The sequence below is a fragment of the Myiozetetes cayanensis genome, unplaced genomic scaffold, assembly GCF_022539395.1.
Source record: "Myiozetetes cayanensis isolate MyiCay16 unplaced genomic scaffold, myiCay2020 scf29, whole genome shotgun sequence".
Classification (NCBI taxonomy): domain Eukaryota; kingdom Metazoa; phylum Chordata; class Aves; order Passeriformes; family Tyrannidae; genus Myiozetetes; species Myiozetetes cayanensis.
Genome location: NW_026087510.1, coordinates 3,787,128 through 3,812,974, shown reverse-complemented (window position 1 = coordinate 3,812,974; position 25,847 = coordinate 3,787,128). Strand labels below are relative to the sequence as shown.

General features: G+C 48.5%; 1 protein-coding gene across 12 annotated transcripts in view; it reads left to right on the top strand.

Annotated features, from left to right (window-relative positions):
• The window catches only part of GRAMD1B (GRAM domain containing 1B), an 88,617-nt gene that overhangs the window by 33,481 nt on the left and 29,289 nt on the right, over positions 1 to 25,847 (top strand). For 7 of the 12 annotated variants that reach the window (XM_050323103.1, XM_050323100.1, XM_050323101.1 and 4 more), the window contains 2 exons: positions 21,437 to 21,647; positions 23,193 to 23,213. In XM_050323103.1, the coding sequence (XP_050179060.1) occupies positions 21,437 to 21,647; positions 23,193 to 23,213 (232 nt within the window). Of the gene's footprint in view, positions 1 to 507; positions 1,109 to 12,801; positions 12,957 to 13,207; positions 13,225 to 21,436; positions 21,648 to 23,192; positions 23,214 to 25,847 lie in introns of those variants that run through there. The other 5 variants (XM_050323104.1, XM_050323102.1, XM_050323107.1 and 2 more) reach the window with 4 other exon arrangements.

Genomic DNA, 25,847 nt, shown 5'->3' with positions numbered 1-25,847 from the left:
CTAGTGCCTGTGGGTGAGAAAAAAAACTCTCAATGTTCCAACACCCTACTTATCTGAGGGAAGGATCTATTATGTAGTTGTGGGGGTGGGATGGGAACTAGGTAGGGTTACAGAACAGCAGAGCTAAAATTAGAAGTTGTTTGATGTCAGGGAGCAGTGAAGATTAACTTTAGGCACTTTCAGCTCTGCATTGTGTAAGGCTGCGACTTCAGGGGCTCTTCGTGGCTGGTCCAGGCCAACACCACCTGCCCTTGCCATGGCTCTGGAAGTGTCTCAGGGCATGGAAGAGGGGCAGGAGGGGATTCATAAGCTCTAGTCCTACCTAGCTCTGTTCTTACAGGTGAGTCTTGTGACTTGTTTGACAAGTCTAAAACAACAGGGCAGTGAAAAAGGGGCAGGAGGGGATGTGTTCCGTCCTCAGCTCCTGAGAACCGGTACTTGCTGTAACACAGAAAGGTGACAAACGTGGGTGTGTGGGCTTCTTGCCTCCTTAATTACCTAAGGAAACGATGAAGCTGTTTAAATCACTCCCAATTTCACATTGATGCTGCAGAGACTCAAAGAGCTGCTGCGTGCAGCGACGACGAACTTCGTTCCACGGCGCTGCAAATGATTTCCAAATGAAATTGGATTTCCAGAATCAATTCTTCCTCAATTCCTGGAGAAGCCCAGCGAAATAGTCCCCTTCAAGTTACATAATTGTGCTGCTGTGCATATTGTGCTGTTTGACCTTCACATTACAGGTTAAAATGTTGCATTTTAGTGTTTCGTGGCATCGATTTTTCTGCGTCTACATCATTTCTCTGTGCTTTTTTATTCAAAAGGAAGGAACAGGTGCTGATAATCCTCTGCTAAAAGCCATCAGAGATGACCCACATACATATAAATATGGCTCTGGCATTTTGGAAAGAAAAGGCTTTCGCTCCTTATGAATTCTGCAAATGGATCTTAGGAATCAGGATGTTCCCGTTTGCTGTCAGCGTGGTAGGAAGAGGAAACCTTTATTAATGGATTGCTCATCTCTCCCTGGATCCAGAACGTTCTGAACCTCTGTCCACAAAGTACAATTTCCATCCCTCTCTCTCTCAACAGGAGGACATCGTGACAGGTGACTGGAAGAACAACTTTGGGCAGTACTGGGGGGATTTATTTTGAACGTGGTTTTGTAGCACATAATTACTGAGGGTTAGTAGCAGCTTTTGTGCTGATTTATCTGGGCTTTTCAGTAGTGGGAAGCCATAGTAAGCAGAGAGGAGCCGAATTCAAGTGCACTGATGTCAAGAAAAAAAAAATCTTGCATGCAATTCCCTTGGCCAGACTGTCCTCGTGGGCACCAGCTGAGCCAGAAATAGACCCCAGATCAGCTCCTTCCCACTTTTTGCCCTGGACTGCCACGCTGAATTCGTACCTTCAGTGGTGCCACGGGGGGAAGCACGACCGAAGTGACTATTTTAGCAAAGGCAAAATATGAAATTACAGTGGAGGGAGACTATTTGAAGAAAAACTGAGCCATTATGAAGGCCTTGGTCTGAGATTTGGTTTGCTTGCAGCTCTGTGTGATGACAGGCTGGCAAAAGCACCCCTTTAGTGATTTTTTGTTTGTTATGTGGTTGGCTTTTGGCATCAATTTTTGCTTTAAATATGGATAAACATCTATAATTTTATGCTCTGATATACATGTGCTTATTGAAAGCTCTCTGATGACAACCAGACAGAGGAATTCTTTGACTCAAGCCATGAAGATGCTGCACTTTGCCCAATCTCCCCTTCAGATCTCTCCTTGAGCTGTGGATTATTTGGGCTAATTGAATCCTAACCATTTGTTTGGCTCCGAAATTGCCTTTTCTCCTTATCAGATGGTAAAACCACCTCGCCCTCTCTCTCTCTCCAGCCCTTCAGCAGCCTCATAAATGTCAGGTGAAGGGCAAAGTGCTTGGGAACTGTTCTGGAATTCTGCAGCCATTGACTTGAGATGGATGAGGCAGCAGCGAGGCTTCCCCAGGGATCCTCTTCCTCATGTGCACAGGAGTAAAAAGCATGGAAAGAGGCAAATAAACTTGATCAGGTGTGTTTTTTCAGTCTCAAAGCTGCAGTGTGGGGCTGTTTGGCTGCTTGGTCCCTTAACTGAGGATCCAGGTCCTGGCTGTGGGTGCTGGAAGTCACAAGAGTTTGTGCCTGGATCTGTCACCCACCACTTGTATCCTGGTGTTGCCTCTTCCTCAGTTTCCCTGCCTGCAGAATGAGGCAAACCATTGCTCTCCTCCTCCTCCCTGGAGCAGTGTGGGATTTACAGGGGACAAGTGCTAGAGAGGGGTGAGTTGGACAATATTCCACGTTCTGTGTGATTAATGGTTGTGTTGAGCTAAACAAGGAACACTCAGGGGCTTGACATTTCTGCTTGATTTTTGCTCAGCAAGTGGGCACTGGCAAGGCCTGAAAGGGCCAAAGAATTGCCATCACAACTCCTGTGGAACTTTCTGCCAGAATCACCGTGTCCTGGTCAAGATCTCTTCTGCTTAATCACTTCTGCCAGCTGAAATTCCCCTTGGGAATCAGACTCCTCTCGATTCTTGTGGTTGATTAAGCAGCTGCTATTCTTTTTTGCTTGAACTTTCTCCTCTTTCCGAGTTCAGTCCTGGTTGGAAAGTGCATCTTAATGCCATTATTATTATAATTGATGTTTATTAGGAATGGTAACTGCTAATTTCAGTATTTTGAGCCTGGTGGAAGTAAATTATATAAATTGAGGTGTAACAGCAGTAATAGCATCCAAGTCTAAAATATCCCAAGTGCAGGCAATGGAGAGACCAAGCCAAATAAATACTGCACAGAAATCAGGAGCTGTTCTTTTCCTTCCATAACTTCAGTGTGCCCTTGCAGAGCCACGTGCTGAAAACAAGGTGCTGGAATGTTCTCTGAGCGCCTCCTGGGCTAAAGTTTTCCATTTGGCCAGATTTAGGTCTGTGCTGTTGCTTGTACTTTACATTTTCCAGTGGTTTGCTCTCCATAACCGTTTTTTTCCTGGACAGAATGCTCTCTGTGGTCACAGCCAAGTGACCTGGGGGGGGAGATGCTCTTGCTTTTTCACAACTAAAAAAAGATGCAAAATGCTGCCATTCTCCTCTGACAATGTCACAGCCACTCTGTGCATGTGGCAAAGGAGCAGAGGAGGAGGGATTAGTGGGTTTTCTTTTTAGTGTGTGAGGCAGATATATATTTGAGGTATATATTTGGAACCATTTTCAAGCCACTTGGAATACCAGGTTTGGAAGAGTGTGGCTTGACCACGCCTAATTTCAGGCCTTGGAACTGGAAGAAGAAAAATGGAGGGGAAAAATGAGTGGAATGAAAAAGACTTGGGGAGAAGAAAGGGGTGTATATTGAGGTGTATATTCAGGAGCAGCAAAGATTTTGTAACAGAAAAACTGTCCATGTATGCAGATGAAATTAGAACAAATTAGCTTTGGTGGGGGGGGACATAAAACTTGTTTATTTTTAGTGTCAAGAACAGCTCTCTCTAAGTAGAATAATTCCTTTAATGAAATACTGAGCAAACAAGGCTGTGTTTGGATGGCAGGAGGAGGGGATGGCAGAGAAATCATTTGCCAGGTGAGGACACACGAAGTGCTGTGAATTAAAAGCTTTGCACAGGAGGCAGAGGTATTTTAGAGAGCTGGTGGAGACTCAGAGCTGTAATTTTGGTGTATTTCTGACCCCACAGGACCAGAAGTAAAGCAGCCACAGAGATGTGAAAGGAGTGCCCTCCGCTCATGGGGGGAAGATTGGCTTGTGGCTGTGCAGCTCTCCAAAGTGGAATTTGTTTTTTTTTCAGAGCTGTCAACTCTTAGACAAATGATGTGCTCGTGTGGTGCCCTTCAATGTGATGCACATTTTAGGAATGAGGTTTGGGAGGCAAACTGCTGCTGAGCTGTGGGCCATGAAAGAAGGATGTGTCTCAGGGCTGGAGCTCAGAGAACCTGAGCAATATTCCGTGGCTGTTCCAGGGCAGTAAAACTCCATCATTGCTTCAAATACCTGCTCTGTTATTTTTCCAGCAGGAAGAATAGGTTCCCTGTGGACTCTCCTGAATTTCTGTTTTAAATACAGCTGATGGCACAACTGATCTTGGAAATGGAATTGTTTCTAAGACTGTGTTGTTTTACAGTGAGAGAGAGGCTTTTAAAAACAGGGGCTTGCTGTGCTGGAGATCTCCATGCCCACCTCCAGAGTCAGAGCTTCCACACTAAACACTCAAAATGAACAAAGGGTAGAAGAAAGGAGGTGATATCAGCATTAGTTTGCAGATGAGGCACGTGGAGATTAAAGGTGTTTTTCCTTTTTACATGTTTATTAATAGATGTGTACTGGAAAGGTTCCCTGCTGGAAGCTTGGCTTTGGTGAGCAAGAAATGGTGAAAGCTTAAAACAGTTCTTTAAAGAGCACAAGTTCTATTGATGCAAGAGTTGGCATCAGAAATGCAAACTGTCCAGCCTTATCCCCTGCCCTTCTCACAGGTGACTTGTCCAGCACCACCAGCTGAATCCATACAATCATCCCCAGAGCAACTTCTGTCTTGCTCATATTTGGAAATACCAAAATTGCCTTAAGGACATCTGTTCTTTCAAGGAGCACAGCCCAGATGAAGGACTTGAGATGATTTCGATGTCACTCTGCAAGATTTCCCACAGGAAACTCGGGAATCACGTGGCTGTGTTTCTCCAGGAGGTTTTGGGAACAAAAACACAGCAAGTCAAAACAATCCTTTAAATTGTAACGCTCAAACAGCTGGAACACCCAACTGAATGCAAACCTTTAAAGAGCCCTCCTTGCTGCAAGCTGGGCTGCTGCCTCTTGAGAAAACTGTGGAAAGCAAAACTAGAACAAAAAGTGATATTATTGAGGCATTAATCTGTGCTCCTGGACCAGGAGCTGGACTTGGATGATCCTTGTGGGTCCCTTCCAACTGAGGATATTCTGTGGTTCTCTGACTCAGTGTGAGACAGTTCCCTGTTTTATCTTTATTAGTGGTTACCTAATGGGGTTTATAAACATGACAAGTGAGTTTATAGCACTTGTCCCCTGCTCTTGGCTGCAAGGAGTTGACTTCAGCCTAATTTTTTTTCCCACAGCTCAATATAATCACATCGCTGGCTGTTATAAAACCTTTTAATAGGGCTTCTCTTTCCCTTTAATATTTACATTCTTCAAATATTTGTTGACCACTCCACTTTGTTTACCCTTCAAGTTTCTTTTCATAAAGGAGCCTGGTGAATATTGGGATGTTTTTGTTGCTTTCCTTTGGTCTCACTGCTCTGCAAGAAAAATCCTTCTGCTTGCTTGTCACCCTTACAGTAAAGTTCCTGGTAGAGATTAACTGATCCTACAGAGCAAATATTTCATCAGCTTCCATGAGGTTGGATTGATGAGACCATGCAGCTCCTGTATCACGTTGCAGGAACGTGTCTAATTTGCTTTGTGCTCGTACCTTGTGCTGCTTTCTTGCTTTCTGAATTCTTTGGGTGGCTTTGTTTCCACTGTTTGGAGTAGGTGCAAACCCAAGGACGGTGGTTTTTCACGCTTTGCCCAGAAGAAAAATCAAGCACAATCTCTTGTTTATTTTTTCCCCTCAGACAGGTTTTTGTCTGCGTGTTTGGATACACTGTCACCGTGAGTCACATCATTACCTTCTGCATTGTATAAACTTCTCTGTAAAGACTTCTCCAAGGGTTTGTGTTTGGAAATAGCCCTGTGTTGAGGACAAATATTCCTAGCTGCTGGTTGTGCTGCCTGCTGTGGGGAAGTAGGTGGTTTGTGTTGCCTGATAAGGTTTGGAGGGTGTGCAGTCCTTCTGATGAAGAGTTCGTAGAAATCACTGCGTGGTCAGAGAGCTTTGTGGGAGCGAGGAAGTGGAATTGGGAGGTAATTGGGATGTTTATGTCCATGCTGACTGCCCTGCTCCTTTGTCGTCACGGCAGCACTCCCGGGTGGCTTGCAGAGCAGGGGAGGGCAGGGATATTTAATAAAGCTCTGCTGATTTCCCCTGCAGGAACGTTCGGGATGCCAGGGACGTGTAACTAAACAAACCAAGCTGTGCCAGGGAGGGCAAGAAGAGCAGGAGAAGAGAGAGAGGTCATCCCTAAATCCCTCCCCGAGCAGCCGGGGTTAAAGCAGCGATGTGGGCTCCGGGACATTCTTAAAGAGACAGTGGGAGCTTTTTCCTGGCAGTGGGCAGCAGCCAGCTCAGATGCCAGGGCCGGGCAGCACATGGCAAAGGCGGCTTTGTTCCAGCCATGCCAGGCCGTTATCGGAGCGGGGAATCTTTTTTTGTCAGAGGAGCAGGGAGGACCCACGGCTGTGCCCCAGGAAATGCCATGTGCTGACAGACGGAGATCCAATCCTTTATTTAGGATTTTCACCCTCCCTCCACGCCAGGCAGGCGGCAGGGCTCCTTCCTGGGGATGCAGGTCCCTTTGTGTCGGGGCGTGTGCCGGGAGGTCAGGCGGTTCCTGAGGAAAAAGGATGCCCTGACGCAGCGCAGGGCTGGGATTGGGATTGGGGAGCCAGGGTTTGGTGGAGGAATCCCAGCCCGGGGTGGGAGGGATGGGGGTGCGGGGGGAGAGGCTGAGCAAGACTCGTGGTGGAGCAATAGAGGAGTAGGGGCTGAACTGAGCAGCTCTTTGGTGGGGTTGGTGGGTTTATTACACAAATCAGACCATCCTGGAATGAAGAGTGGAGCAATTCAGCGGGAGTGGGGATGAATCCAGTGTGAATGGGTGCGGGGATTGAAAGTCAGGTGGCTCAGGAGCAGTGTGAAGGTGGAGACTGGGGCAGTGGTTTTGGGGAAGGCTTCAGGGGGTTGATTTTGGCTGGGATAAACAGACTGGAACACTTCAGAGGGATGGAGAAGCTGGCAGGACTGTAACATCTACATGATGCAGAAGCACAGGCTGCACCAGCCATTGATGAGGGAAGAGACTGGACCCTTTTAGGGCCCTTTTCCTCTTCTCTTTATAAATCTACTCTCGGATCTGAGCTATCCCAGCTCAGCACAGCGTGGAAGAGGAAGTGGAGGGATGATGGATGGAGGGAGTGGGGCATGTCAGTGCCAGGAGGTCGGTGTAGCCCAGCCCCTGGCACAGCCCAGCCCACGTGCAGTTTGCTCTCTCCAATGGCAGCTGTTGAGGCTTGATCCAGATGTCAGGGAACACTCTCTTTGTGCTGAGCTCGCACAGGAGCAGCACATGTGAGGGTTCCTGGGAGCAGGGGGGAGGTGGCCGGCTCCTGTTTCAAGTGGCATCCAAAGAACGGGGTTTGTGTTGGGTTTGAGGTGAAATTTTGCTGCTGCTGCTGCTTGTCCCCTGGTGGCCACCTCTGCAATGTCACTGAGAGTACAGTGGCATGACATTTAACTCTGTCCTGAGGGAAGAAAGGAAGGATAAATAGATAATGGAGGCAGCACTGTAATGATTCCACAGGGACCTGTAATTAGCCTGGTCTCCTGTTTCTGCTGTTATTTTTCTTTGTGTGTAGGATAACCTCCCCTGGCAACCTGTTCTGCTTTTCCTTCATCCTCTCCTAAACTGGGCCCTGATCTGGCTGGATGCACTCTGACCTGGTGGTTGAAGGAGATCCTGTGATGGCAGTAGGGTCTGAAATCAGTGCAGCCTCTCACCTTCATACCTTTCACTGTAATTCCTGAGGGTCTGCCTGCCCTCAGCACAGTGCTGGAAAATATGTAGTGGAGTTAACTTTTATTAGAGCTCCATCTCAGAGACATCTGGTAGTGTTATTGATGTGGTTGTTAATCTTCATTTCCAAGTGCACTGACTGCTGTGCACATTATCTGTGAGTGCAGTGCAAGGGCTTCTGGGGTAAAATATGCACCAGCTTATCATCAGTGCAGGAGAACAGGACGTGGAATGGCTTCATGGGAAAAAAGAGATGGCTTTAGGATCAAGTGGAAGCTGGCTGAGGACTTCAGATATGTAAGTGTCTTTGTAATATGTGATTAGAAATTCAAGGCACTGCATTGGTGGGGGGTCAGCTCAGCCAGCCTTTCCCACTGCATCACTCCAGACTGGTGGTTTCCAGGCCTGGAGCTGTGACCTGTCCACGATGCTGGGTGCATTAAAACTGCATTAAATATCCTTGTGGATACTACTGTCTGTTGAAGTGATAACCTGCAGGGATTTTGAGCAGTTCCACGTGTGATGGCCACCGAAGAAACTGTCTAGAAAGATCCTGGCTAAAAGATCCGTGCTAAAACCACTTGTCCTGGCTGGTGTAGGCTCCAGCTCTCACTCCAGCACTTGTTGGTGCTGAGCCTAAACCCCCCCTCCCCCCAGCCTTTTCCCCAACATCACTGCACCTTTCCTGCTTTTGGCTTCCCACGTGCTGATTGTTTGAGGAGATTGTTGGGGACAACAGGTAGGGCCGTGTTTCCTGGGTGAGGTGGGATCTGCTACTCATGAACGCCTTTAATTCTGTGTGGTTTCTTTTGTGCAATTAAGGAGAGCTAATTAGCTCCTTTTAGTGCAGTCTCCTTGCAGAGGTAGCTGACCTCTTGTTAATCCTGGATTAAGTTCTTACTAAGAACTGGCTCTTTGTGTGTCCCAGTTAAGATGTTGACACTTTGTTCTCTCTCTCCTTGTTTCTCCTCCTCCCCCTCTTTGCTCCCCATGCCTGTGAGCACATGATTCCCTGCCTCCTCCATCCCCCCCACTACTGTAGGAATCCATGAGCTCTTAGCAGCCACTGTATCTCCCTCCATGAAAATGCAATTGTCAGTGCAGAGTGCTCTCAAAAGGCTTCTGCTGGTCTGGTACCTGTCTAGGAGCCCATTTTTCAGTGCAAGGGCAAAGGAAGAGCTTTGGCAGTGCTCCTTGTTGCTCAAGGGGGTGAGAATCCTGTGGGGTTTGAGGAGTAGCACCCACTGGAGGCTGGAAGGATGTTCAATGAGCAGGACCACATTTCCCAGCGGAAGAACTCACCCTGGGCCATGCTTTGCATTCAGGAGTCCATCCATCCATAGTGAAAGAGGGTTTCTAGGAGAGAAGCAGCTGCTGTGCCCCAGCAGTGGTATGAGCAAAAAAAAAAAACCACGTGCAAAACACTAATTACCACCCAGATGCATCAGCTGCCCACTAATGCTAATCCTGCTTGCAGATCTTGAGGTTGCAGCACCGAGTTTTCCCTCAGGACATGGTTTCTTGACATCTCTGATGCGCCTTTTTGAAAACAAGCCCAGCCACAGCACGAGGAAGGTGTAGTGCCCTTTGGGTCTGTTCCAGACTCAGCTGAAAAGTAGAGATGCTGGGGGACAACTGCCCCAGTGGCTTTCAATTTGCAAAACAGAACTTCTTAAAATAAGTGGAAAAAGAATTATTGGGGAAGGGGAAATTAGAAACCCTGACGTGTTTTCAAATCCACGTGCTCATTGTTATTTGACATTTTCCAGGCAGACTTTTAAAGGCTTCTTTTTTGCTTCTGCATCCCTGGTGTGGCTTACAGGGAGGGTGAAATTGCTTCAGGTGGGTACAGAGTTGATCTCAAACCCACTGGCTGGCCTGGGCATTCAGGCCCTGCTGTGTCTCACAGGTATCTGTCATCAGCCCCGGGCTTTAATTACTCGGGCAGTGCCTCATTTCCTCTGAGCTGGGAGACTCAAGGGATGCAAAATGTATGAGTGTGCTTGTGTTACTGCTGGGCCTGAGACAATGGAGCAGAAAACAGCCCTGCCACTCGCTCCAGCAGGCAGGGGAGATACTGCTGGTGGACACTGAGGAGCCTGACACAGGCATGCCCTGAATTAGGGCATCCTTTATGCTCGTTTCTGGCTTTGCACCTTCTGTAGGGCTTGGTAGTGCTGTGATGCCACATCCTGCCATGAACAGCTCAGCAGTTCAGGCCCTCCTAAAGCTGCCCTTCACTCCTGAAATAATGTCCCAGTGCTTGTCTCGAGCCTTGAACACCAAGGAAAGGGCTGACTGGCACACGTGCAAGTAAAATGTGTCCTGCAGCTCTTGAACAAAACAGGAACTTGTAGCTTTGTGGTGCTTAAACGTCCTTAACGTCTTAAGAGCTTCCTTAAACATCCTCTTCTCACTTCAGTATTATCTGAGTAATGCCACCATGAAGCAAGCTGCCTTCAAAGTGCCAGGAATGGTGCCGCAAACAGTCCTTCCAAAAGTTCTGGGGGGGGGAAATTTTGCAGATCCTCTGAGGTTTGTGAAGCATTTGAGGTGCCACGTGATTCTCTAAATTACCCATAACTTTGCCCCTTGCATGCCAGGGCAGATAAGCCTAAGGAGCTTTGCTCTAAATAAGTCTTGCATTTTTCCTACTGCTCTTACGGTGCTTTTGGAAGCAGAACTTTTGCTTTATCATCTTCCCTCCTGACAGTCTGAAGGGTGGGTTAGTCTTAATCTCATATATTGAATTTATCCTACCTCTTCATGGCCTGCTTTGAGCCTTTGTGTGTTTCCCCTTGTTCCAGATCTGAGTTTCATCAGAGCTTTTGGGTCAGTGTAACTCTTGTGACTATTGAAAAACAGCATTTTGTTCAAACCTTAATAGTCACCGAGACAAAACATACCAAAATTTGTAGAGGCTGAGAATCACAGTTTTAACTATTTTCTCACTTTCTCTGAAAGCCATAAGGAAAAAAAAAAAATCACTGAAAGATTCATAGACTGTAAAACAAAATGAGACAATTCAGATATCTCATTTTAAGTCCTGTTGAATGCAAGGTCTAAGACTTGCCTGAACTGTGTGTGGTTCGAGGTACAGAACAGTGTTTAGCAGAAGACAAACCCTTGCATAATAATGTTCGCCACAGATGGATAATTGAGCCTTGAATTAGTTACAGTGGGTAGTTTTGTTTGCATCCAAAAATAGGTCTCTCTTGTCTAGTCAGAATTTGTCTGAAAGCTTCAGCTTTCAGCACTTTCATCTGTTCCCCAGTGTGATCCAAGTGATGGTCCAGGTGATCATGGAAATCTTGGCCCCCAGTCTGTGCTGAATGGATTCAGTGCCACTGCCTTTGGTGGTTGCTCTTACCTGAGCCCTCTGCAATCCACATTGTACACTCACAGAACCGGGATGCAATCCTAGACACACAGGTCAGTGGGAATCCCACCATCCGTGGGTCTGAGGTGCTGTTGCACTGGGCACAGGGGACGGGAAAGTTCGTATGTTACAAATGCCATTCCCTTTAAAAATGTTTGTAAATTCTCCAGCAAATTCAAACTTGAGTGAGCATTTGAAACAACAACAAGGGGAGGGATCATTTAATTTCTTAAAACAGTGGCACACACGCAGTGAACACAGTGGGTGTGTTTGAGCAATAGGGAGGTGATGGTGCTGTTGTAGCACCCAGACAAAAACGTGAATGGCGGTGGTGTTTTCAGCATTTGAGTTGCACAGCGATGTGAGTCCGCTGGAGCACTGATGTGCTTGAGAGCAGAGCACTTCCTGCTCCCACTGATTTTGATTAGAGCAAAATGATGGATAATCAGCCTTTTGGAAAGATGCTCTTTCGGGTGAATTAGCACTTAAAGCTGTGACTGATTGCAAAGAGAAGAAAAAAAAGGCCAACCCTGTGTATGGAAGGGGTAAAATGCAACTCAAGCAAGCGAAGGGCAGAGTGAGGAGTATTTACATCACTTAAGGCACAGCTCCTCCTGTTATCAGTGGGGAGCAGGAAGTCCCTGAGGGGGCCATTCACAGCATCCAGAGTAAAATAAGGCAGTGTAATTCCACACGTGGACATTTCTGCTCAAGTCCAGGTCATTCTGCACTTTTCCCTTGCTCACACAAGGTCTGATTTCATATCCTGGAAGGAAGAGTGCAAGCTAGTTGATTGTTTTGCTCTCTTCTTTGTCACCCTCCAGCGTGTATAATTTTTATTGTGCTGTGAGAGCCCTTGAGAGGGACTGGAACCCTCCTCCTTATTTCTGGAATAAAGATGTCCATGAGCAGATGTGCAGGGATGCAGAGGTGTGTCCCTCAAAGAAACACCATGTCCTAATGCTGCTGTAGAGTTCTAAACTTCGCTTGATAATGTTTCTTTAAAAATCCCAGGCCTGTTTACACACGGATAGGCACGGGAAAAAAAAAAAGAAAAAAAAGAAAATAAAAAAGAAACCAAATTAGCTCCCCTAGTCGAAGCAAGCCAAATTGAGTTGAATTTCTGAATGAGCGTGCAGATAATCCACTCCACCGGTTAATTAGGGTTTAATTTCCCCGTCCGTTCCTGTGTTGACACGCTGACGGGGTTTGAATCGTCGCTCCCACCCGCGCGTGTGCTCGGGCGGGACGGGCACCTTCATGTTCATGTTCATGTTCATGTTCGTGTTCATGTTCCCAACCTGCGGGCTCGTAGCTCGCTTAAACTCCGCCGGCAGCATCCCAAGAGCCGCGGGTGTAAAGGGGGACACCCTGGGCGAAGGAGAAGGGCGAGGGGTAGGATCAGCGCCAGGCTTTAGGGTCAGTTTTCCCCCGTTTTCCCGGGGTTGATGCGAGCGAGGCAGGCACGGAGGGGGATGAATTATGTAAAAGGAGGCTGCGCACGCGTGTGTGGTGTGTGCTGTGTGTTGTGTCTGTGCGTGCAGGAGTGTGTGAAAGCGCTGCCAGCGACAGGAACAGGCACCGACCAACATCCTCATCACCACCACCACCACCAGCAGCAGCAGCAGCAGCGCCACAAAGAGCGGGGCGAGGGGTGGAGGGAAGGGGTGGCGGGGGGAGGGAAAAAAGGCTCAGGCATGGCCGGAGCGGGCGCAGCATCCCCGGCGGGGCGGTCGGGGGGCTCGGGGAGCGCCGGGCTCGGGCTCTGAGATGTCGGGGAAGGTGAGCGGCCTCGCAGCTCGGCCCACCCTGCGCGCACACGAGCCGCATGAATGAATGAGCCCCGCACCGGCTGGCGCCGCACCGCGCTCCCTCCTGATGGCTGCCAGGTCAGTGCTGTCCCCTCCTCAATGTCCCCCCGTGTCGCTGTGGCCGTGGGCTCGCACCCACCCGTCCGTGCCGGGCCCCGCTCGCCTCCCCCCAGCCCATCCACCCGCGCTCCCCGGGGCTGATTAAATCTGGAGTCCATGTTGGTTGTTGCTGCTGCTGCTGATGATGGTGCTGCTCCTTTCCGTTCGGGGGGACTCGAAAGCGGCAGCGTGACATCACGTTGCGGGGATGCTTCGTCTCTTTTTCGCCTTCCACGGGCTGATAGATGTATATATTTTTTTTTATTGTATGTATTTTTAATTTTTTTTCCCTCCCCCTTGTTCTTCCCACCCCCACCCCGGCCCCGCACGTGCCTTGCCCTCTCCTGCAGCGGAATTGCTAAAACAGCCTTTTCGATTGTTGCAAACGACCGATGAGCAGATCCTTTTTTGCTGTTTTTTTTTTTTTCCTTTCCTTTTCTTTCTTTCTTTCTTTTTCTTTCATTCCCTTCACCCCCCTCCTTTCCCGTCTCCCCCCATCCCCCATGCCCAAGGGGACACTCATCCCTCCCATCACATCTGGGTCCAAGGAGGTGGTCGGGGTTGGGATGAACGGGGCAATGCGTCACAGGAGCGGCCGGAGCAGCTGCAGGAATATGGTGTATTTGTTTGCCCATGTGCTCCCTGGCTTTGAGAAGGGCTCGGAGCGCTCGCAGGGATGGCACGGTTCCGCTCTGTTCCGCTCTGTGTTTGTATATTTACACTGATGGGGAGAGGCAGGGTTTGTTTTTCAGGCTCTGCTCCAGACTCTGTACAGGTGGCCTTTTATTTCTTTTTTTTTATTTATTTATTTATTTATTTGTGTATTTATTTATTTATTTCATTGCACTCTGTGTGTTTATAGGCAGTGAGAATCTGCCGAATCCCCTACAACGCTGCTTTTTTCTTAGATTACCAGTGACTAGCATTGTCCTGTCCCTCATGGAAATCATGATTCAGGAAAGAGAATATATTCCCCTTCCCTTGCTTCGTTAAGTCACATGCATCTGCAGGAGAGCTCCTTCTGGAGCTGGTAGGTTTAGGACGGGGCTTGTGATTTTTGACTCAGTAGGACGGGTGGAAACTTCAAGCCAGATTTTAGGGGTGTGTTTTACAGCAGTGCAATAACTTTGGATGCCATTCCTGTTCTGCCATTGGAAGGCCCCCAGCTGCCCGTGCCACTGGTAACCAGCTGGGTGAAGCAAGTGAGAATGTGTCAGGTTGGGGGGGACAAGCCTGAAGCAGGTCCTCAGGACAAAGGGCTGTGTGTGACTCTTGCACTGAGGGGGTCTGACTCTTCCCAGGATCAGCTGCAGCCCCTGACCCTCTCTAAATTTTGGAGCTGGACAATGCTGCTGCAGGGACAGAGGAAAATGAGAGGGAATGGCATGGAGATACCGGGCTGAGGGAGGTGGAACTGTTGCATTGCTGTTTTCGGAATGGTGAAGGGAAGCAACAGCGAGGAATGAACAAAAGAAATCGATTTGATCGCAGCTTTGAAGATCACATCATCTTCCATGAGCTTACAAAAGCTGATGCTGAGGAGGAGTGGGAGTGAGTGGGAAGATGCAGAGCTCCAGCTTTGTCTTCTGCTCCTGAGATGCACAATATCCCTGTCCGCCCCCACTCTGTCTGTGAGAAGATGTTCTTTAATCTGTGGTTTATTAAACCCCCTGCCAGAAGACTGGAATGTGTTCAGGGGGACAATCCCTGTGCTGGGGATGAAGTCCAGGGCTCTCCCAGCCTTGCTGAAGTTACAGCAGGAGATGGGTAGCAGGGAGGAGTTGTTGGGCTCTTCTTGAGGTCATGTGGGATCACACCTACATCCTCATCCGAGAAATGAACCTGGATCTTTATCACTTGCTATTTAGTGCTATATTGCAATATTCTCACTGTCCCTTGGAATAATGCACATGGATTGATGTGAGGCAGCAATGTGAAGTCCCCAAACCACTGAAGGATTTTGGTGTTAGCTTGGAAATAATGAGGATTAATTGGATTTATTTTAAATTTACATTTTATTCTGTGAGCTGTCAAGTTTTCAAAACTTTCTTCACATCCCAGGTGGCTTAACGGTGTCTTTGGTAATTATATTTATTTTTTAAACAAGACTTTTGAGCTCTGTTCTGGCCCAGGTTCCAGGCTCGGAGGTTTTGAGGGCAGCATCAGATATTGCAGTTCTTGCTGTTAATGACAATGCTGACATTGAGGTGGGGAGGAGAGGGAACAAAGCCTGGATCTGTTCCTCCTCCTTTAGAAGCTTGGCTGGGTGACCTGCAGGTAACCACACTGGGGCTGTGGCTGAAGGATCATCAGCTTCAGAGGGATGTGAAATTCCTACTTTGTGCTATTTCTCCTTTATTGCCTCCCAGATTTCTTTGTATTACCCATTGTACTTTGTTTCATGTGGTTTGCCTTCCTTTGGAGCAAGTGGAATTATTAATTTGTGAGTGGTGGAGGGGTTGAGTGTGTGATTTATAACACGTGGTGGTTCTCTGCAGATTAACGATCCTTCCCAAATCGTGACTTGCATTATTAGACATTATTACTCAGATCAGTCTTGTTCCATTTCCAAAAAAACCTGCCCAATTTTCTTGGCATTTCTGCAGTAACTCCAAGCAGGAAGGGAGCAGTGGAGAGGTTGTTTCCAACCCAGCACAGTGGGAGTTTTCTGTAGGAGATGAGCCCGTTTGTCCACGGAGTTGATCGTCCGTCTCTAGTGGTAACCGGGATCGGGTGATTCACAGGGACACAATGACATGGTTAATAATGCATCCGACCAACCTTGCACTGCTGCATGTGGGCAGAAGGCAAATTCCTTCCTAATGCTTGCAGTGATTTGCTAATCCTCTGAGGCATAATAATTGCATTAATTTTATTTCATGAATATGTAAACATGCGATTGAATGTCATCGGAGGACACCGTTCTGGGAAACGTCAAAAAACACACCGAGAAAATCTTCAGCAAGGATGGACTTCTCTATCCAAAAACGTGCAGAAGGCAGGCTATTTTTACGATTCTCTTCAAAGCAGTTGTCACGAAACACTCAGTTTCTCTGCAGCCCTGCAGGTGTCATTTTGCTTTTTGATTTATTGCTTTCTCTTTTGTCTCTCTTGCTGGGAGATGTAATAGAAGTAGAGCGTTCTGTTATTGCTTGTAGAGCAGTGGCGAGCCCAGGGAATTGCTGGAGGATAAATGGAGGTTTTCATTCTTGGATTATCAATTTGAAGTGAGTGTAGGTTGGTGATCAAAAGTTGTTACCATCTGCTTGCTGTTTGGGAGACTGCATAATGAGTTTCTGAATCTCCTCTTTTTTGCACTGATGTCAGACTGTATTGCAGAAAAGTATCTTTGTGGGCGTCTAATTAACCCCCTTAGTGACTGTTTCTGAGGAGAATTAACTCTTTTTGTGCTGCAGCCAGGCTTGAGGTGCCTCCTTGACCTTGTAGCCTTTCCTGCCCTTTTCAAGACTTTATCAGTGCAGTTCTGTTTGATGCTCGAGGATCTCTTTTGGTCTTGTTTAGGAAAGTGTGTAGGCACAGGCTTGACTTTTTGTGCACAGCCCATAGATCTCAGACACAGAGAGGTAAATATGTGCTTAAATATGCCCTTCTTTGCTGGTTTGGGAACAAGAGTGCTCTGCACTTTTGGAATTAAGCTCGATTTTACAACACAAACTTGGGGCCTTGGAGAGCCTTCTATCAGGCAGGTGCTGTGGGCTGTAGGGAGACCTGAGCAGCTGCAGATTTACTCTTGTAAAGCAAGTTCTTCTGAGGACTTGGAGGCCAGTTAGCTTTCCAGATCAGGACTTTCTTGAGGAAGAAACCCTCTGAGAAGCTGGTGATCACAGTGAAGGGAATGTTGTGTACACGGAGCTGCTGCTTGTTTGGATGATCTGCCCCTGTTACAAATCCTTTGGCAACACAAAGTGATTACTTCGGGCTGAATTCTAATTCACATCCTGCAAGTGGCAGGTTCAAGTGGATTTGCTGTGTGTCCTCCTAATCTGTGTGTGTGTCACCACCTGAGAGGGGAGGAGTGAGCTGCTGTCCTACAGTGTGGCTGTGGCCACTGGTGCTGTGACAGTGCCCTTCTGGAGGGTGGCTGCTGGCTGTTGGGGCACCCAAAATTTGGGGAAGAACTGTTGGCAGGGTGCTTGCCTCAAGCCCAGGGATGGCTGTGTAGCAGTGTTGGGCACGGTGGTTGTTTCAGATCTGGTAGGATGGACAGACTTTCCTGTCAGTTCAGGGCTGCTTGAATTGTCATTCGTGCAGAATTTATTTAACAGACTCAAACTAAGGCAGGTTTCTTGTTGAGTTCTCCTTGAGAGCATTGCAGAGAGTTCTCAGGGTTCCTTTGTGGCTGTAAGAACACCAAGCTTCACTTGTGGAGTACAAACTGTAGCATTTCCCAAAGGTGACTTCTTGGTGAAGTCTCTGTTCATCAGCTGGTCCAGATCTTTACAGAAAATACTCTGCTGGAGGAAGAAGTGTGGCCTTTCTGTGTCTTGCCTTGTGTCCCAGGGTGACCAGGTGACTTGTCTGTGCATTGCTGAAGAAAATTGCTGAAGAAAAGCTTGCAGAATCACGGAGTGCTTTGGGTTGGAAGGGACCTTCAAGATCATCTTAATCCTTCTTGTGCCATGGGCAGGGACATCTTCCACTATCTCAGGTTACTCCAAGCCCTGTCCAGCATGGCCTTGGACACTTCCAGGGATGGGGCAGCCACAGCTTCTCTGGGCAACCTGTGCCAAGGACCTCATCACCTTCCCAGGGGAGAATTCCTTCCGTATATCCAACCTGAACTTCCCCTCTTTCAGTTTGCCCCTATTGCTCCCTGTCCTGTCACTACAATTCTGAACAGAGTCCCTCTCCAGCTTCCTTGTAGACCCTTTCAGAGACTGGAGGGCTGCTGGTTCTTCACTGTGCTGCTCCAGAGACTGAGAGGCTTTTCCTCCACGTGTGAGCAGAGTTTGGCCCCTTCCCATCCGCGTCACCCTCGCCCGTGGCATTTTTTCCCGCGGCTCCAACCCCAGGACAAGGTGGTTTTTCTCAGGCACAGCCAGGACATAAACCAAGGAGGCAGAATCAGCCTTCTGTGCTTTCATGTATTCCGTTCAGCAGGGTTCAGCTTAGGTGGGCTTGTTTGTGTTCTGTCCCTCCCTTGAGCTGTTGCACCCACTGGAGGCTCCGCTGCCTGGGGGGGATGTGAGGTCCTGAACGCTCTCTCCGGGCAATTAGGTCTCTAAAGCGTTATTTATTACTATTATTCATTTATTTATTTATTTATTTATTTATTTCAAAGTGGGTCAGGCCGTTTTGGCATTTCAGGCGCTGGTTCCTGGTTCAATGGCGAGGGCCTCGGTCGCTATGGCAACTGCAGAAAGCGTTCGTCATGGCCGTGCCTTGGGCTGGATTCAAACTCCAGGGAATGAGCAGGAGCAGCGGAGTTTTTTGAGGGGGCTCGGGGCAGGAGAAGGGGGGGATGGAGCTGCAGCTCCCGTGCTTTTTGTGCCCATCCTCGCTGCCCTAGAGATGAAAGGCTGAGTGAACAGGCTCTTGGTGCGTGGAGTCCCCTCGTGTGAGAAATATTGAGCTTTTCCCAGTCATCCAGAGGAGGAATCAGAACTCGGGGAGAGCCAGAGAAGGTGCCCTTGAAGTTATTTCCCCCCCTGTCCTTGCAAAGGTGATGATCCATACATCCCAAACACAACCTGTGAGGATGGATTTAGTGTTTTAGCGCATGCCAGAGGTGCTAAATGACTGGAAAACGAGCTTGGAAGCTGGAATCTGCCTGAGATTGTGCTTGGCAGGGCTGGCACCAAAACGTGTGATAATGTGAATAAATATATACATGTCAGCTTTAAGGTAGTGTTGATTCTGGCAAAACCACGACACCCTGTTTGGGTTACTCGACTGTGACTGAAAAACCCACCTGAGGAGGCTTTGTAAGACCATAAAAAGAGCAAAACTAGAACTTTCCAGGGTGTTTCATCCGAGCTTCACATGCAGCTGTGAACCCTGGTTTGGAGTGATTTGTGCTCTGAGTGGCAGTAAAAATCTCACAACTGTGACCTGAAAGCGAACAGAACCTTGAGTGAGTTTGACTTGGTCTTTATAGGGGCTGCTTAAAGCTGCCACTCAAAGTGAAACTGTGGGGATGAACTCGCACGAACCAGAAGCGAGATGGAGGCTGTGCGTGATAAACTTGGGTTTGGTAGAGCTGCAGAAGTAAAATTAATACTTCTGTTCAAATTAGTCCAGTGATGTGTGAGTCAGGAGCTCTGGCTTCGAATTCTGGCTTTGTGTTTTTGGGGACCTCTCACATAAAGCAGCTTGTGTTGCATCGAGGCTGCTGGGGGCAAGCAGGACCAACCCAGCCTCAGAATTTAGAGTTTTTGAGTAGAACTCTACATTCTGGTGAAGAAACCTGATACTTTATAAAATTTCAATAACTAAGAAATTCCTGATAGTTGGGCTTTTATGATATACCCAAACTGTTGCAGGCAACTGTTGCTGCTGGGGGCAATGGCCTAGATCATCTTTTCTTTAGTCTTTCGTTTCAAAGATGATTTGGAGGGATTAAATCTGGAATGTATTGCCACAGTTGTGCCGTGCATGGATTCCTGTGCCTTGTCCAGGGAAAGGGAGGACATGGGACAAGATGCTGTGAGAATATATGAGATGTCATGCACTGGATCTAACTCGGGGTTTGGGTGACATTTGAACAGTCAGAGGTTTATTATTCTAAGTAAAAACAGGTAACAGAGCAGAGTCTGTAACTCAGTCCAAGTTCCTGCTTGTAGGACATTTTTGCAAACCCATTTTCTGTCCGTTTTCTGTAGGGACTTCCACACTCCATCTCCTTGAAAGCATCTTCTCAGGGGTTTCTGTTGTTCCACGCTGCTGTGCTTGCCCGTTGCCAACTGCTGTGAAATCTGGCTCTGTCAATGTTTGCACAGGCGATGGGGTTGTGTGCTTTCTGCTGATTGTTTAGGGGAGATCTCATCACTTGTGGGTTTACACAAGCGGAGAGCAAACAGAGCATAATTTATGAGACCAGTTCATCCAGTGCTAAACCAAACCAAGCCAAGCCTGATGACTGCTGCAGGAGTGTGTTACATTGTCTGCTGTGTAAAATGGCTTTTGGCATCTTCAGAGTTAAGGGCTGGGTGTGATTTTTATCTGGGAGTTAATGAAACCTCAGGCACATGTTCAGCTCTTCTAGATTTTCGGAAAGGAAGTGATCCATTTTAAGTACCTCACTGTGTCTGAGTGTGAGAAGGAAGCTTCAGTTTGCTGTGTATAATTGGGCTTAAATTATAGCCCTTAAGAGTCTGGTTGTACTAACTTTTTAATTGAATCCCTTGCAGCTGTAATTCCCTCATCCTTTCCCTGTTGCCTGCTTTTCTGTCAGTCAGATGTGGCCTGTTTGCTGCTGCTCATGAGATAACAGGGTACCAAACCATGGCTGAGTTAGCCCAAAATTCATCCTTGGATCAGCCCAGGTTCCACTGGAACCTGCAGGCTGCTGGAAAAGCCTCAAGGATGTTTGGACTGGTCAGAAATAGGTTTGGCTGCTGAAGGAAATGAGTGACGTGGGGAAAGATGGATGTAGCATGAAGAGTCTGGCAGGAAGAAGAGGCATCAAAAGAGAAGGAACAGTGAGGAGATCTGAGTTTTCCTGTTCTTTATTAATGTGTATATTGCTGATTTTCTGACTGAGGTGTTGGGGCATTTGCTGGGGGTAGAGGGGGAGAAGTTCCATTCTCCTAAATGTCTCATAATTTCTGTAAGACTGAAGAAGGTCTTGCTTTTCCCTTTATGAAAGGGGAACTTTGGTGTTTGGGGTTTTTTTAGTCATGTAAGGTTTTAGGTTGTAACAAAACGTTCTCGTGCCCAGCTCTAACTGGTGTGGGAGAGGATGATTCTGTACAGGAACTCATGACTGCAGTGTCTGTCATCATGACCTCCCTCCCAGTGCCCCAGCGTTTTTGGGGTTTGGTGACCTTTAATGGAGTGTTTTCTGAAAGGTGTGATGCCATTTTCACACGTACTGTTGAGAATAGTTGAGGGAAAGTCAGGGAGGGCCAGAGTGTTGAGAAAACACTGACATCTCCCTCGCTCCTGAGCGCAAGTTGAGATTTTCTGAGCTCAGATCGGTCACTTGAAACTCCTGGAGCCCACAGGAGAATGAGTTCATTCGTCTGTGGTCAGATGAACTGAAGAGTGGGTGGAGAAAGGCACTGCCAGGCCGTGGTGGTTCCTCTGCCACTGGGAAGCGATGACTGTCAGCAGCCTCAATTCGCTGGGCGTCTTGCTCCGGGAAGCCACATTTGTCTGCTGTGCTGCTGGGGAGACCCGTGGGGCTCTGCACACCTCGGGGCAGGGGAGCAGCCGGTGTCAGTGTGAGCTGGGGGTGGCTAACCCTGCCGTTTCTCTCTTTTCCTCCCTCCCTGCAGTACTGCCAGTAACTCCAACCGCAGCACTCCTGCCTGCTCCCCGATCCTGCGCAAACGCTCCCGCTCCCCCACGCCGCAGGACGCCCCGGGAGACGCCATGGTGGAGAAGGGCTCTGACCACTCCTCGGACAAGTCCCCTTCCACGCCCGAGCAGGGGGTCCAGCGGAGCTGCTCCTCCCAGTCAGGCCGCAGTGGGGCCAAGAACTCCAAGGTGAGCAGCGAGCAAGCGGCGCTGGCCGAGGTGGGCACGTGTCCCTGGAGCTGAACCGCCTGGGGCAGGACACTGCCTTTGTCCCTGTGCCTCCTGTTCCTCTGGATAACTCTCCTCCTTCTCCCCTCATTGTATTTCTGGAAGTTCTCCCGACTAGGGTCAAGTTTTCCTAACCAGGGTCAAGTTTTCCTAACTAGGGTCAAGTTCCTCCTCACTTCAGCACAGCTCCATAATCCTTGCAGCAAGCTGAGTCCAGGAGCTGCTGGTGGCTTGTACTGCAGCTCCTTAACAGTTTATAGAGACTCCCTGTCCACAGTCAGAGCCCTGTTTCTTGGGGAGGCTCTGTGGTTTTGAGAAAGACCTTGACAATCAGCTGTTAAAATTGCTTTTCATCATCTGGATTATTGAGTGCCGTGGAAAAAATAAAGGTTCCCCTGTGCAGCCTGTGAAGGGCCTGTGCATTTCTCAGTCCTGCCTAAGCCCTCTGAGATGAGGCTCAAGTTGCACAGTCAGTTTTCTAATCCCCTGCCCGTTCCTTCTGCTCAGGGCAGTGTTATGACTGGCTTGGCCAGGGTAGGTGGTGTTTTCCCTAGAAAGGTTTCGTGTCCTTGGACTGTGTTAGAAGCAACCTTGTCTTTGCTGTGCTGAGGGAGAGGCTCTCAGGTTTGGCAACTCTGGGTTTTTCTGTGAGCAGTGGGAGCTGGTGAAACGCACCTTTGATTGTAACCCTGACATCAGGGGTGTGTTGTAAGTTATCCGTCAGGAGCACTTGTGTTCTTTCCAGATTTCTGAAGTGAAATATTTCAGCCTGGATAACTCCACAGTGTCACAGGCATAACTGTGGTGGCTTGTACAGAATGAGCTGTAGAATTCTACAGAATTAGATCTCTGCCTGGTCTGTTGCTGGACTGTATCCCACACAAGAAATCTTCATCCACTGCCCTTTGTGGGTGCTTTCAGCAGAGGAACAGCATTCAGTGGCCCACATTCCTTGGGCTGAGCTCATCTCTCCCCACTGAGGGGGAGGGTTGTGTGAGTGCAGAAGAGGGGGGAGAAGGGTTTTTCAAGCTGAACCATTTGAGTTGTGAGGTTGCCCTCGAGGTCAGCCTGGCTTCCTGTGCACTCAGTGACCCACAAACACCGTCCCAGGGCGGCAGGGCTGGATGACACCCCGTGCACCGTGTTCCCAAAAGCAAGCCCTGGGATGGGATGGGAGGCAGGCAGGATGCAGGACGTGCTGTGTTTATGGCCACACTGGGGGATGCTCTCAGAGAAAAGGTGTCCTTGCTAAGGGGGAATTGCAGACATGAGTTGCATTGCCCTGGCCCACAAAGTGCTGTGAATTAAGGGCATAGGAGTGAGACTTTTACCAAAACAGTGACTGCTAAAGCTGACCTTTAATTCACGGTGCTTTCCACGAGAGAAGGGGGGGTATGATGCTCTCTGTTGGGTTTGTGGGGTTTCCTTCTCTTGATTTGCCAGGTAATTTTTCTTCTTTCCCTAATTTCTCTCTTTTCATTCCTGCATGCTTTCTCTCCGATTAAGTCACACAAGCGCCTCTCCAAAGTAAGCCTTCTTTTTTCTCTCCTGTCCCCCACTGTAGAGTTGTCTCATCACTCAGGTACTGAGTGGTGACCCCAGTCACAGGCATTCTCCTGCTGCAGCTGTGAGAATGTCAGCAGAGCCTGTAGCTGGAAGCTGGTTTCACTTCGGTCACCGGCATCTCGTTAATATTTGCTCACGCAGAGTGAGAACTGGCCTGTTCATCACGCTCCCTCAGTTACTTCCAACTAATTTTAGCCTTTTAGTTTTGCTTTCCCCCTCCCTAGCTGTGAGCTGCTGCCTTTGCCAGGGAGAAGTGCTCTGGATTTGGTAGGTTGAGCAGAACCGTAATCCCTTCTCTCCCCTCTCTCCCCTTCCTTCCCGACTTCCAGAAAAAAAGGGTTGCTCTCCGTACCTTCTTCCCTGCTTTTTATGATGAACAGCAGTCTTGTGGCCAGTGGTCTCAGCTTTCACTGCCCTTGCACGCTTCCCTGTGTGATGTGAATATTAAAGATCAGTGATTTCAAGTGAACCCAGCTCACACCTGGTAGAACAGACCTGTCCCGGATGAATTGTGAGAATTCATGGGCTCGCTCTGAGAGGTGACAAGTAGAAGATCCCTCTGTGGGTGCTCTGTTGTGGTTTTTTTTTTTTTCAGACAGGCTTGTCTCGTGCTTGGTAACTGTAGCTTGGATAACTGCAGAGGAGTGGGATTAATGCCTCGGGTGGGGTGTGGGAGAAGTTCTGTGGGAGGTGCAGGTGTGGAGCAGCAGAGGGGATTGCTGGGGAGCAGAGGTGTGTGGGTCAGGACAGGCCATGGCCAGGCTGTGGTGAGCTGGAGGTGCTTTGGCCAGGCTGTGGAGAGGTTTGTTAGGAGTGGGAATAACAGTGGTGGAGAGCAATGTACGTGTAAATTGTCTGGGATGTGCTTGCAGCCAGCCCCTTGCTTTTTGGGAGGACAAGACCCACCCACTGGGAGGCAATTAGAGAAACAGGAGGGCAGTGGAGGCTGGATCTCTGTTCTCTGCTCTTTCTTTGGCACAAATGAGGAGTTTCAGACGTAACAAACCCCCTGATTCTCCCCACTTAGGTGATGGTGGTTGTTCAGGACAGGGAGAGGTCAGGAGCAGAGAAGGACAAAGATTTTAAACTCTCCTTCCTCAGCCTCCTCTCCTCCCCCCCACGCATCTCCTGCAGGAGGAATTGATTTTCCAACCTGTCTGGCTAATGAAATGGAACAGCTTGAGCCCATGAGTTTGATGCTGTGTTTATACAGTTGCTGACAGATCTGCTTGAGTCCCTTGCCCTCTTTTGTCTGCGTGTTCTGTCGTGCTGCAGCGTTGCCATCAGAGGGAGCGCTTCACCAGGAGTTTTTAAGCACTGGATTCCTGCTTTTCCTCTCTGTCCCCACAGTGTGCCATGGACCAAACCACCCCTAGGTCTGTGTCAGCCTCAGGCTTTTACTGGCAGCGCTGCTGCTTCTGGAACAGCTTTCCAAACTCAGGAAAAAAACCCACCTTTTTTGTTAGTGGCCAGCAACAAAATACGTATTTTTAACTCTCTTGCCAAAGGATAAAAGGGATTTCCTCTGCACTGCAAATCCTTCAGGTTGTTCCCAGTGCCCATAGCTAATGAGGAATGCTGAGGGTTAATAGCAGGTTAGGGGAAAACATGAATTTTGGTGTGGGCCCTGGGGACTGTAGAACAGTTTAGGTCAGAAGGGATCTTGGAAGGTCTCTCTCAAAGCAGGGCTGATGTGGCAAGATAAGCTCAGTCTAAAGTCTTGGCCAGCCACTTTTTGCAGACCTCCAGGACTGGAGATCCCCCAGCCCCTGCTCCAGTGCTTAACCACTCTTGTGAACAGGCTTTTCCCTTCTATCCAAATAGAATTTCCCTTTTCTGCAGCTTATGACTGTTGCACCCTGTCCTTTCTGTGATGATGAGAAGAGTTTGGCTGTGTCTTCTCATTCACCCTCCCACTGGGTGGTATAATCCCCCCTTAGGTTGTAGCTCATGAAATTCTGGTCATTTTGGGCTGGGGTGAAGGTTTGGGGAATGAATTTAATCAATTTCTTGGATTATTGGCTATTGAGAGGTGGACAGCAGAGACTCTGGAAGTGCACAGATCAGGAGAAAGGGCTCTGGAATACATTCCAAGCTCTGCCCTCACCCTGGTTCTGTGCCTCTGCCCCCAACAAAAGGGATTTAGGGATGCTCCTGGAGCCCTGTGTGTGGCATGTCATTCACTTGGCACAAGCTTTCTGTTCCCCTGGAAGCAGCAGTGTGTGGGAGTGAGCTGTGATCCTGCTCCCAGTGATGCTGGAAGGTGGGAGCTTCCTTTGGATCAAGCTCTCAGGGTGAACTTGGTCTGTTGTGACCCTCTGCTTCCCATCTGCACTGCAAAGCTGTGCTCTTCCATAGCAGTGTATCAAATGTGGGGTGATTAACCCGTGGAGATTTAGAGGCAGTGCTGTATTAATTAAAGGCTTAGGGAAAATACTCCATTTTTCACGTTGCTCAAGTTCTCCAAAGCTCTTCCTCTGCTCTCTGCTCCTGTAGCATCATCTCTGCCAACCAGTCCCATCTTTTCCATGTTTGTGTGCACCTCCATTCCTCTGTTACTTATTTATTTTCTCTTTTCAGTTCTAATGTTTATGG